Source organism: Chaetodon trifascialis, chromosome 11 (genome assembly GCF_039877785.1).
Source record: "Chaetodon trifascialis isolate fChaTrf1 chromosome 11, fChaTrf1.hap1, whole genome shotgun sequence".
Classification (NCBI taxonomy): domain Eukaryota; kingdom Metazoa; phylum Chordata; class Actinopteri; order Chaetodontiformes; family Chaetodontidae; genus Chaetodon; species Chaetodon trifascialis.
This window is the reverse complement of record NC_092066.1, coordinates 13,274,067-13,286,607: the sequence shown is the minus strand read 5'-3', so window position 1 is coordinate 13,286,607 and position 12,541 is coordinate 13,274,067. Positions and strand designations below refer to the sequence as shown.

The following is a 12,541-nucleotide window of genomic DNA, read 5'->3' as shown; positions in this document are numbered from 1 at the left end:
TTGCTTTAATGAAGACTTTAAGGCAGCAAAAGACAGTAAACTGACTAATGAAGATCACTGAAACGAGCACCTGCTTATTAAGTATAGGCCAAATCAATGGGATTAGAGCAGATACTGTATACCGCAGCTGTGTTGACCTTTTAGCTTATAACTGTTTGCATTTTGATTTCCTTTCAATCACCAGCTTTAAATTTGCAGTCAAATTCTGGTCTGACAGAAAAGGACAGGGATGATTTGAGGGGGAATTCAACTCAGGTATGTGGGCACTTCTAATGAGAGCTCAGAGACTTTTTCCCAGTGAAGGGAAACAAAGTACAGACATGCATCAGATTAAAGGAAACATAATATAAAATTCACCCTGCTGTGGAGAACTTCTGTTGCATCTGCTGCTAGTCTGCTGTGCCGTTTCCCGGCATTGGGCTGAAATCAACAAGCACTTATGACACACTGGAAGTATAGTGACATGCATGAAATATTTTCTCATTGTCCCATGAAGTGCTGTAAATGTCATCACCTCCCACACAGCATGTCCCAGCAATGGACGAGTGCATGAGCAGAGTTCAATGTGCCAATTTGATGTTATGTGTAGTCTCTGTATTCACTGAAGCTGAAGATTCCTCTTGTTTTATTAGGAATGATCAGCACATTTTGTTAAGTTCAAAAGAGGAAGGAGAGGTGAATTGATTTACTGTCGCCATATGGGACAAGAGAACTCTCTCTTTATGTAAATATGACTGTATTTGTACAATTTCATGCAAAGTGACTCCTGAACGACAGCAATTGCGAGAATGCAGGGATGAAAGATGTTTTTCATGCGTGAGATTGATCAATATTCACAACCAAACCACAAAGAACCAAAGTAAAAAGATATTTTGATGTACCAAATGTTCCCGAAATTAGTAAAAGCACTTGGGGACGAGTTGAAACACAATCTTAATAGTTGTTGACATTTGTGACAAACATATGTGTGGGTATGTGTGTGGGTGTTTGTGTGCGTGTGTTTCTTCTTTGCTGGTTTGGAATCAGTTCGCCCATGTCCAGTAATTAGGACCAAACTTTTGAAGCAGATCTCAGATCAACAATGCAACAATCTGCTCACACACTCACACATCGACATGAAGGACACAAGTGTTGGCACAAAGGCATGAATATACACACATGCTCATCCTTTTGCATGTAGTAGTATCTATATTGGAGTATGCCACAGATCTTGTGAGAAATACTGCAGTTGTGTATTAATCTACAATGTAACTCCCATGTAAATGTCACTGAGTTAATCTGTTAATGCTGATATCAGATCAGCCTTCCTTTCTTATTCTATTTTTTCCTGATTCCTGGTGATTTTACCCACCATTCTGTCAAAGTTAATTAACACGACTGCAGATTTATATCTCCAGATTCCTCTTTGTAATGACAAAAACTGAAGAGCTTTGTACTTGTTTTAAAGAATCTTTCAACGTGGTGAAATTAAATTCAAGGAAACTTAATTAATCATTGTGGTCTTTGTTCTCTTGGCATAGTATAATTGAAACTGTCCTAGTTTCATAGCTCTCTGATAATGGAAATTGGTAGGGTCGGTAGAAAGCTCAGCTGCAGGACCCAATCGGAGGCTGAATACCTCATGCGGTGATGTTCCGAGGTTCTAAATGTAAACTCTCTCTAATGACTTTGTCATTATGGAGCATCCGGTGATTCATTCATCTCCATCCCTGGTCCGAGGAGCAGTTTGTGTCTAAAAAACACTGCAGACACTGCTGCAGAAGGACAGATATTATCATTGATGAGTTATGTTGGCTCTCTGTGCCAACAATATAACCCTTGCCCTTTGTGCTTTCTCTTAAATGATAATCCATTCATGACGCACCCATCAGCACCACTGCATTCTCAATACACACAATAGTGTACATTATGACCACACCTTAAAGCAGCTCTGGTAAATATTTTCATATTAACAAAGCATTAAATGACAATGTGTAATGTGAAAGCTCAGAAACTGTTCATCCAACTGTGCAGTTCCTCTCAGATCCTGGGGGTGTTTTTTAGCTCATTGTTTTGGTTTAACTGGCCGCAGTTAGTTTTGATTCAGTCTGATGGCTCTCATGCATACTGTTTCCAGATGCAGCAGGAGGATTTTTTTTTTTCCAGCTAAAAGCTCTGATTAGCTCATTGATTAGCTGCTCACTAAACAGCAGACAGACAAGGTTAGCAAAGAGCTAATCATATAGCATAGCATTTAGCTGCTAAGAGACGTGGAGACAGTGGAGAGCAAAACAGAGCTAAAAGAGGGTGAAGACTGGACTTAAACAAACTCAAATGAATGTTAATGTTGCCAAAAAAATTAGCCATATCAACTTCATGAAGTGAAACTATGTCAATATTGTGATTACAGCTTGTTACACTGCCCCCAAGTGGTCAAACTGAGGTTGCAGGTTTAAATGATAATGTCTGGGGACTGCCATTAGAAAAGATCTATCTATTTATTAACACAGGTAAACAACAATATTTTCCAAAATGTCCAGGTGTTACTTAATATTATTATTATCTGGGATTAATTTACTATATCCAGCTGTTCAACTGCTATACAAATTCAGTGCTACATTTTAGTTTTCATGATAGACGTCCTTGGTTTTCATATCACTTACTGCCCTCCTCTGTGCTAAGTGCTATGGTATGGCGCCCAGCATCTTATAGATATTGAGGAAAAAGAGTGATGGACCAAAAACGTCCAACATGTCAAAGAGTACAGTTAAAGTTCAAGTAACATTTGTTCTGTGCAAACAACCACACATGCCCCTCAGCTTTAGCTCCAGTTTCACTTGAACAAATTCCACCATCCAGAAACTTGAAACCTAACTAATATATTTAGAGGCAAAGAGCCGCTGTCAGCGTAACGTATTGCCAACCTTGACACCTGGGGTCCTGGGTAGTGGTCATGGTGGTAGACACCGCTGTGTGTGTTCTGTCCCTGTTTGTATGCACACAAAACAGAGCATTCATTCTTTGCATGCTTTAAAGTGGTCATAAGGCAGTCTGAGGGGGTGAGTTCTCAATTGTGATGCTTGTGTTTTTTTTTCCTGTCGGCTTGAAGGAGTTAGCTTGCTATGTGCCTTCACAGCATGCTTAGTGGTGGCCTGGTCTCACACATACAACCCCTGAGGCATTTCAGACTGAATAGTGCGTAAATGTGAAATCAGAACAAGACTTTTTGGTGTCTCACTGTCAATCATCCGACCAACAGTAAATGTTCAAAATGACTCTTGAGATCATTATCACCATTTTCAAGAACACATGCCCCCAGAATGTTTTATTCCAAGTCTTTTAAAAGACTTTTAAAAGATGGATTTTGTCAAGTATAACCTCTCAAGGAACCCAGTGGTTCCTTCTATCTTAACCCGACTCCAAGTTTTTCTTGGCTTCAATCTCCCTCCATTGAATCCAACCTTTATCCACTTACTCTGGTTTTTAAGGCCCTAGTCTCTCTGCTAAAGAGATTAATTCCAACCTCCTCTGCTACTGTAACCAAACACATATAGGTTAAAAAAAAACAGTAATAAAAAAGTGTTGAGATGAGGAAGAAGTAAGGTAAGAGGCATGTTAAGGTAGAGAGTGATTCACCCAGGGGAAAAAGTAGTAAATGCTGCTCATTATCTCTCTCCTCCTTCTCCTTCTTCCTTTTTGTTCAATCATTTGAGGAGAGGAGGAGAGGAGACACTCCCAAACTAACTGCCCATTGGCCTATAGGCATTTTGGGAGAGATTTTCACAATTGAAGTGGGAGGGAGAGAGCAAAAGTCAGTGGCAGCGTAGAGGTCTTTGAATCTTTGGCCCGCGCCCGTCAACAGGTGGTACAGGGAGAGGCTTGGTGACATTCAGTCTTTCAGAGAAAAGAGAGCAAGAAAGAGAGTAGAGGAGGAGAAAGTTGAAGAAAACCCTCAAGGGTAAGGCAACTCTTTAATTTTGTCGTTTTTCCTCAGTGATTTAGACAGGAAACTTTGTATTTGTACTGTGCTCAATATGTCTTTTTTTAATTTGAAGGATTTAGTTTAATGGCCATCATTAGTCCAATTAGCCAGAGGCGTGTGGCAATTTCAGAAGTTTTATTGGTGAGTTTTGTTCAGCTCAGTGTGGGTAATTTATTTCATGACATTTCTAAACAGGTAGGAGACAAAATGGAAGTAATATTTGCTGACTATGAAGAGGGAAAAATAAGTTGAGGACAGTTATTTAAGATGTTAATTCTGATGCACTCAGAGAGCGCTTTTGGTGACTTCTACAAGATCCCATTGGGACTAATTACATGGTTTGTCTCTCTGTCCATCCATCTTTTTCACATGACAAACTCTATCTCAGCTCTTTCTCAGCTTGCCTTTCTCTCCAGACTCCCTTTCTTTCTCTCCATCCATCTAAACTTCCCTCAGTTTAACTTGACACCTGGAATTTATCAAGTGTCCCAGAACTGAAGCTGTGCTCATGTTCGCTTGAGTTTGCATGGCAGCACTTCGTCTGTAGACAATGGTGATGTTGGTCAGTGATAAGTATTGACATGTATTGAGGTTAAACACACTGAATGAAATTATATGAATGTTCTTGTAAAGTGTTGGTGGTCAGTGTACAGTTGTAAAGTGTGACATGTTTTTCTGTGTGCTGAATATTGTAGGTAACTAAGAGTAACTAAGTATATTTACTCAAGTATAAATTTTAGTTACTTATTTTTACTCTATATGAGTATTTCTATTTTATGCTACTTTATACTTCTGTTCTACTTTTCAGCAGCAAATATTGTTATTATTAAGTAAATAGTTATAGTTAGTTACTAGTTACTTTACAGATTGAGATTTTACCAGCAATTTAGTAAAATTTGATGCATTTTTATAAACTACCCAACAGTGTTAAGCAGTTTAAATTAGCTCCACCATGCCCTCCTTTAATCATTTAATAAATTAGTTAATAATATAATAATATAACTCTGATGGGGACCATTCTGCATAATGAGCACTTTTACTGAACATTTTGAATGCACGACTTTTACATGTAATTGCGTATTTCTATAATGTGATATTGCTACTTTTACCTAGCAACTGATCCGAAAACTGCACCAATAATATTATTTTTGTAGTTTAATCAGAAAAACACGAAAATTTTTTTAAAGGTTTTCATTTCAGATTTGCACCACTTTAAAGCTAATCTGACAATCCTGCATAAATCAACACATTTATTTTCCCTTTAGAGGAGCTGCGACAGCCTTTAATTTCTTCCAAAATGTATTTGAGGTATTATTTACAATTTGTATATCAGTTACTATCCACATTGTATTGTAGATAATGTTATATTGTCTGTCAACAAAGCTGCCAACACCAATTTTCCCTCATGATAACTACATAAATATTTCTAATAACTATGTGTTGGCGTGATAGATATTCTCACAGGGCTGTCGATCCAGTAGATTTACCTTTAATGCTACTGTGCTGGCACACGCAATACACAGAAGTCCTTGCGAAATGAGCTACAGATGTGGGCCCTCAGCCATACAAAGAGAGAGAGAGAGAGAGAGAGGGAGACAGAGAGAGGGAGACAGAGAGAGGGAGACAGAGAGAGGGAGACAGAGAGAGAGAGAGAACCCAGATTGGGTGACTTATAAAATGTGTTCAGATTGCATAATGTGAGTCCTTTCATGGAGACCTTACAACTCCAGTTGGGTTTTTTCCATTTACTTTCACTGATTGAAAATGACCCCTGGGCAAAGGAGAACAACTCCAAACACATTTTATTATTTCAAAAACCTATCTCTGTCTACAACTTAGGCCGTTTTAATAATGCTCGGGTTGTGTTCTTTTCAGTTGGTTAGGTTTTCATCTGACAACTCCACTAAGGGAATGGAGCCTTTATGGCTCCAATGAAGCAAGCTCCTTATCGAGGTCTACTTGTGGTCTGTATGGCAGCAGGAGGCAGACAGAATCATGAAGATATGAGCTCTGCTTGCAGACGATAATTGCTTTCAGCTTTGTTTTATTCATTTTAGTCGCCCTGTTCTGTCTGCAAGCTGCTGCAAAGGAAGGAAAAGAGGAAGTGAAAGGATTGTCCATGAGTTTACAGCCGCACATAAACGCACAATCTGCATGCTCCTGTTTTTAAAACCTCCCTTCTTGTCATCCTCAGGCTTGCAGATTTGGTCCAATGAGATTTGTCTCAGGTTAAAACTTGAGGAAACAGTCGGCCTTTTGCCTGAGGTTTAATGGTCCTCTAGAGAGGATGGGGCAAATGTGCACAGACTGACCAAGTCTCTTTCTTCTGCCTATCTCTCTGTGTCCAGTGCAAGTTTTTTTTTCAGCTGTTGGTCTTTGTTTCACTGGTGGTCTCCCCCTCCCTGTCTTGGTTAATCCTAGTATTTAGCGCATCCGCTGTTTCCAAAGCTCTGGGAGCATACAGAGGTTTTCAGAATCACACACAAACACACAAGCATCCCTACAGCTTGTCAAGAAGCTTTCAGTGAAAGGTAACTGTGGATCCAGACAGCATTGTCTCTAGCTGATTAAATGCTGCAGTTTCCTTTGGAGGGATTCCCCCTCGTCTCTGTAAGCTCTAAATGACAAGTTTCACACACATACTGTACACACATGGGTAGATTCCCATGCGCTTCTTTCTCCCATACAAAAGGGTGAACACACATCACCAAGTAGTCCACAAACATTTTACAGGCCCATTGACATAGCTCTGCTTTGACATAGAGAGGTTACTGTCAGGAAGGAATTTTTAACTGTGTTTATGGACATGTTGAATTTTACTTGAGAGGGTCTGAAAGCCAGACTGAAATGCTATCTGGACAGGGCATGTGCTGAGTGAGAGGATCCACAGGGCTGAAACCATTCTGTTTCCTGCCTCATCCTGAAGTCTTATGCATTTTGACTAATGACAGTCAGCTGCCTTTAGATTATGAATGTGCTGGACAGGGAGGACAAACCAGTTCAAGATCTTTATGTTACTGGTTCACTGGAGATCCAAAATCCAGTGAATCCCTTCTGCTTTCTCAAAAATCTAGTGAATACTTTCTGTGCTGCTTTTCATCATGACCACTGTTTAATGCTGCATACATCCAGTATTTCATTCAGAGGTACTAAATCTTTCCTGTCATCATCCAACCAACATCTGCTCCATTCATTTATTAACTACTGTAATATATCAAAGAAATCTATATAATGCATACCATACTAGAGGATATCTATCTATCTATCTATCTATCTATCTATCTATCTATCTATCTATCTATCTATCTATCTATCTATCTATCTATCTATCTATCTATCTATCTATCTATCTATCTATCTATCTATCCATCCATCCATCCATCCATCCATCCATCCATCCATCCATCTAATAATTAATTCCACAATGTTACTGCCCCACTTCTCTCTCTATTCCACATTTCCTCTCTCCATTAATCCCTCGCTCTGTCTTTCTTTGCCACACTGGGACATTCTTACCAGTCAGTAGTGGCTCTCTGCTATGCTTGGAAGGTCACAGTGCTATCAGCTCCAAATGAAATAAGAAAAGGGCCTGAAAACTGAGAGCATCAAATAAAACCTTGACAAGGAGCTATAAACATGCTTGTTAAGCATTTCTGCGCACCAGTGCTCAGAGCCATTACGCACGGCTATAGTATACTGTCTGTAATGTGGCTAACTGCTAGGCTGTCACTGATTCAAACACACTCTCTCCATCATTCCCTCTATCACCTATTCACTCTTTTTCACTCACTTAATCTCTCTTCAGTTTTTTCATCTCTATTTCCCACACTTTCCAGTCTCTCTCCATCTCCTCCTCTAAACGTCTCTTTTGCCCCATCTCTGGTCTTGGCCACTGATAAAACACCCATGAAGGATTTGGCCACCACATAGGGTCAAAAAAGCAATTTCCCAGTGATGTCATAGCTTGAATTTCTTGCACTCGACCATTCTCCAACCTCAAGCTTTTGACCAGCAGCAATCAAAGAGACAGCTAAAATAACCAAACAAGGTCAGCCGTATTGAGTTTGGACTAGTTAGAAACAGGTCATGGTAATTACACGCCTGTTCCTTTTGGACAGCAGAACTTTAAGTCACAGAACTGCTTCAGTTACATCCTGTATAAATCAGCAGTGGGAAGATTCATAAACCAATGTTTATTTTACTGAAAACAAGTAAAGCAACTTTCCACTGTAGCTACTGCTCATATAAAACCTTTGCACAGCACTCAAGAGGTCAGGTATTCTCCCTGCTCCGAGTCTCTGTTAATCTGATAATGGTATCATGATGGTGGTGGACGGAGGATTGGCAGGTTTTACGTCCACTTGTTGACATTTTAATGTTCTGGCCAATACTTGCACAGCATCCAGTGGGATTTGTAAGATCTGCTTTTCTCTCTGCACATTTTCTTCTTTTCCATCTGTTTTTAGTCACTGATGCTCAATCAGCAAATGCTCATCAAAATAACTTCACAGAATCACAAAAATATGCGCATTTACTCATTTTCTATAGTTACAACTGAAACATTCTTTGCCCAAAATAAGAAATGTCACAATATGCTGCTCATAAAGTCTGTGGTAACACTTTCCTGCCTCTCTCCTGTTCCTGTCTTCTATGGTTACCTTGTTTGCAGTATTGTAACAGCTCGGGGGTTTTGCAGTGCATGCATATTCCACTGAATAACCCTGTATCATTTCAAATAAATCCAACAGATTTATTTAAGCATGTATGCTACTGTGTGTATATTGTTACGCAGTTTTCCAGTTGTCAAGCATCACAGCAGGGCCCACAACACATTATTACAGAGCTTTAAGCCACTCTATTAGAGGGTTTGTGTTTCCATAGACCACACAAGCTCAGCGCTGTTAGATCAGACGTTCCTTCTGCCGCAATTCAAACTTTTACACCAGAAGTTAAATTCAGACCAAAGTCCAAAAAAAGACTGACTGAAGGTTAAAACAGGCCTACTATTTTGAAAGCATGTAATTTGGCTACCCGGGGAAGCCGCTGCGAGGTTTTAAGTTCACATGACATCACTGTCATTAGACACAATGACATCATCACAGAGGACAAGTTTCTGCGCTCTCTGAAGCTCCGAAACGCCTGACTGAGCACAATTTATGGTTTAGAGCAAAAAGATGTCTGGCAAAGTGATGACTGCTCACTTTCTGCTGCTATAGGCTACTGAGAAATGAGAGCCTAGCACACACTCACACTCACTCACTCACTCACTCACACACACACACACACACACACACACACACACACACACACACCACAGTGACATAATGGTTCAGGTTTCCTGAGATTAAATATACAGCAGCGTGCCCCACTGAATGTCATGTAACTTACACATTGTCCGTAGAGTATTTCTGTCCTCTGTTCCCTGTGAACCACTGAAAGTACAAACGTGACCCCAACCTGGAGACTCAGGTCCAGTCAGCCATGACGACAAACATCTACAGTTTCAGTAGTCGGTCACACATAGTTCATGCCAAAGATGCAATCTCTACAAAGTGTTTTAATTCCCACTAAAATAACAGATGGAATATAGATTTCATCTCCACATGAAGCATTGTTTCAGCCACTGTGAGATGCTTGGAAGTGAATTTAAAGTGGCCAACAGTCAGCAGTGAGGAGTCTTGTTCTTATTGATGTTTCTGTTGTGTAAGGTAAAAACAACTTACTTTAAATGAATAATCATACCTTTTGGGAAACCTTTTATTGTTGTTGCTGAGCTTAGCTTACCTTCTACCACGTTGTTTTTCTCTCCTGAAGATAAACTATTACTTTAGAGGGGAAATCATCCTGAGAGTAAGACAAGAGGAGGATTAGCTGATCCTTGCATTAAGACTGTAAACAGGGAGAAACGGCTTAACTGGCTTTCTCAAAAGTTAAAACATACACCGATTAGTCCCTTCAAAGCTCAATAATTAACATGTTGTATCTCGTTTTTTAAATCTGCACTCACTCTTTGCAGAGACTTTACATGTTGTAATTATTTCATGGCAAACAGGGACAATGATGACAGGAAACACTGCTGCATCCTGTCTTTATGCTAAGCTAAGCTAATTGTCTCTAGTCTTACTACTCTCAGAGAGCTAATGAACAAGTGATTTTAGTAAAATGTTGAACTATTCTTTTAATGATACTCCATAGCTCTGGGTAGGGTATAATAACAGTAAATACTTTTGCATGTTTGTTTTCCTTCCTGGAGCAATAACTGCTGTTCAAACCACAAATTAACGTCCTTTTTTACTATTTAATGGAAACAATTCATTCAAGGTTTTTAGTTTTTAGTCCCTATTTTATTTTGATTATCATTGTTTTATAAGGATTACCTTCCAGTCTCTGCATGTTCACATGCTGTTCATTAAAAACACTCAAGAAAAACTAGCTCATTACGTTCTGATGAATGCACAAATCAGCTTAACATCAGCAATCAACATTTTCTGTGTTCTGTGTGAACTTGATGTCTGTCTTGTTTCAGAAAAAGATTCAGATTCAGAAAAATTAACAATGATCTGCTCTTATCTTGTCCTCTAGTCATGACCACCAGACTCCTGTGGAGGGCCCTGTGTCTGCAGGCCCTACTCTGCACCATGTCACCTTTCAGCTCCGCCGAGAACCACCCAGACCCCTCAGCCCCAGAGCAGGGAGTCACCTTCAGCCACGTCTATAAAATTGACATCCCGGGGAGCTCCAGTTGTAAACTCGAGCGCCTGCCAACCCAGGACAAAACAGGTCATAAACAAAAATTTGAGTGAGAGAGAATGCAACTGAGAATAATAACAGACAAGAGAAGGGGAATGATGTGCACGCTCAGGAAATTGGATAAAAAGCTGTACATAACAAAAGTGAAAGAAAATGTTTCTCTAAGAAAGACAAAAGAATGAGATTTCTTTCACATTTTCAAGACATAATTATATTGCATGTGTGTCACTGTGAAGGTTATGATGTTAGAGGAAAGTGGTTTGGTAACCGCTATTACATATTTTACCTCACATGAGCTGCATGTGCACATTACTGTGAATGCTATGGCTCATCCTTTCTTGGTATCTTTTTGGCCTCTTCATTTTTTAAATAATGCTTATTTAGATTTTTCACCAAAAAATGACTATTATACTGTACTGTATCATCGAGTGTGAGCAGTGTGACCCATTACAGTGCATGTAGAAATTTGAGTTTTTGTCATATTTCATAGGTCTGCAGACAGAGACCGCTACGGAAGGAGAGAACGACATCATCTTCAGACACAACATCAAGCTGCAGACACCCAAGTGTGACTGCGAGGAGTCGGAAAGCTTCAAGTCCCTCTTGTACAGAGTCAATGGGCTGGAGGAAGAAGTCAACTACCTAAAGACTCAGTGTACTCAGGGATGCTGTGGAAGAGGTGGTGCTGCAGGTAAGATGGGTCACAACTGAACAGGGAGGCTGAGCTGGGAAGTCAACTCTTGACGCACAATAGGGAAAAACAAGTGGAAAAAGGAGATTGCAATAGGGAGAAAGCTGCAAACAATTCTATTTTACGTCCTGGAAATTTGCATATAGTGTATTATACAATATGCATATGTAAAAGAAATATAATCAATAAAGAGTAAGTGAAGGGGTTTGCAGGTAATAATCCTGGAAACTGCAGTTCTATCCTATACCTGAGTGATTTACCTAACAACAATACGGTAACTCCTTTTCAACCTCCTTTCTCAAGGAGTGGACACAAGCTGTAGTGGCCATGGTACCTACCAACACGACACCTGCAGCTGCCTCTGTAACCCAGGATGGGAAGGCCCAGATTGTTCAGTGTCGTCCTGCCCTGACGAGTGCAATGACAACGGCCGTTGTGTGGATGGAAAGTGTGTGTGCCATCAGGGCTACACGGGACACGACTGCAGCCAGCTGACGTGTCCAGACAACTGTAATGACAAGGGACACTGCGTGGATGGAAAATGCGTGTGTTTCCCGCACTTCACTGGCGAGGATTGCAGCATCCAGAAGTGTCCCAATGACTGCATTGGTAACGGCCGGTGTGTGGATGGCAAGTGCATCTGCGATGAAGGCTTCTATGGAGAAGACTGTTCATTAGGTAAGCTTATAACACAAACTCCAGCACAGTACACCAGTACATCTCCAGTCTGTTAACAGTTATCTTATAATTTTCTCTGTGCTGTTTACTGCCCACAAGTATTTTGTTGTCATGATTGCACATAATTTCATTGAATAAATAGTTATTAAAGTGAGAAATACAAGCTTGGCGTTTGCTAACTGATTTATTTCAGTTTGCAAGCTTGTTAGCTCGGTTGCTAATGAGATGTACTCAGTAACTTAGCTACCTGGCTATAAGTAGCAGTACAACAGTGTAGAAATACTCCTCCTGTCCTGCAATTAAAATCTTACTGAGGTAAAAGTACCATATATTAAATATTAGCATTGATATATACCTAAAGTACCAAAAGTAAAAGTGTCCATTAAGCAGGATGACCCATTTCAGAATAATATTGAATTATGGATGCCTTAATGTGTAACATTACATCGCTTTAATGTTGC

The 12,541-nt window shown here is 39.9% G+C and overlaps 1 protein-coding gene across 1 annotated transcript in view; it reads left to right on the top strand.

The window, feature by feature from the left end:
• Positions 1 to 3,846: 3,846 nt before the first annotated feature.
• The window catches only part of tnn (tenascin N), a 36,184-nt gene continuing 27,489 nt past the window's right edge, over positions 3,847 to 12,541 (top strand). The window contains exons 1-4 of the mRNA XM_070973332.1: positions 3,847 to 3,937; positions 10,544 to 10,741; positions 11,202 to 11,402; positions 11,706 to 12,080. Coding sequence (XP_070829433.1) covers positions 10,546 to 10,741; positions 11,202 to 11,402; positions 11,706 to 12,080 — 772 coding nt within the window. The 5' untranslated portion in view covers positions 3,847 to 3,937; positions 10,544 to 10,545. The remainder of the gene's footprint in view (positions 3,938 to 10,543; positions 10,742 to 11,201; positions 11,403 to 11,705; positions 12,081 to 12,541) is intronic.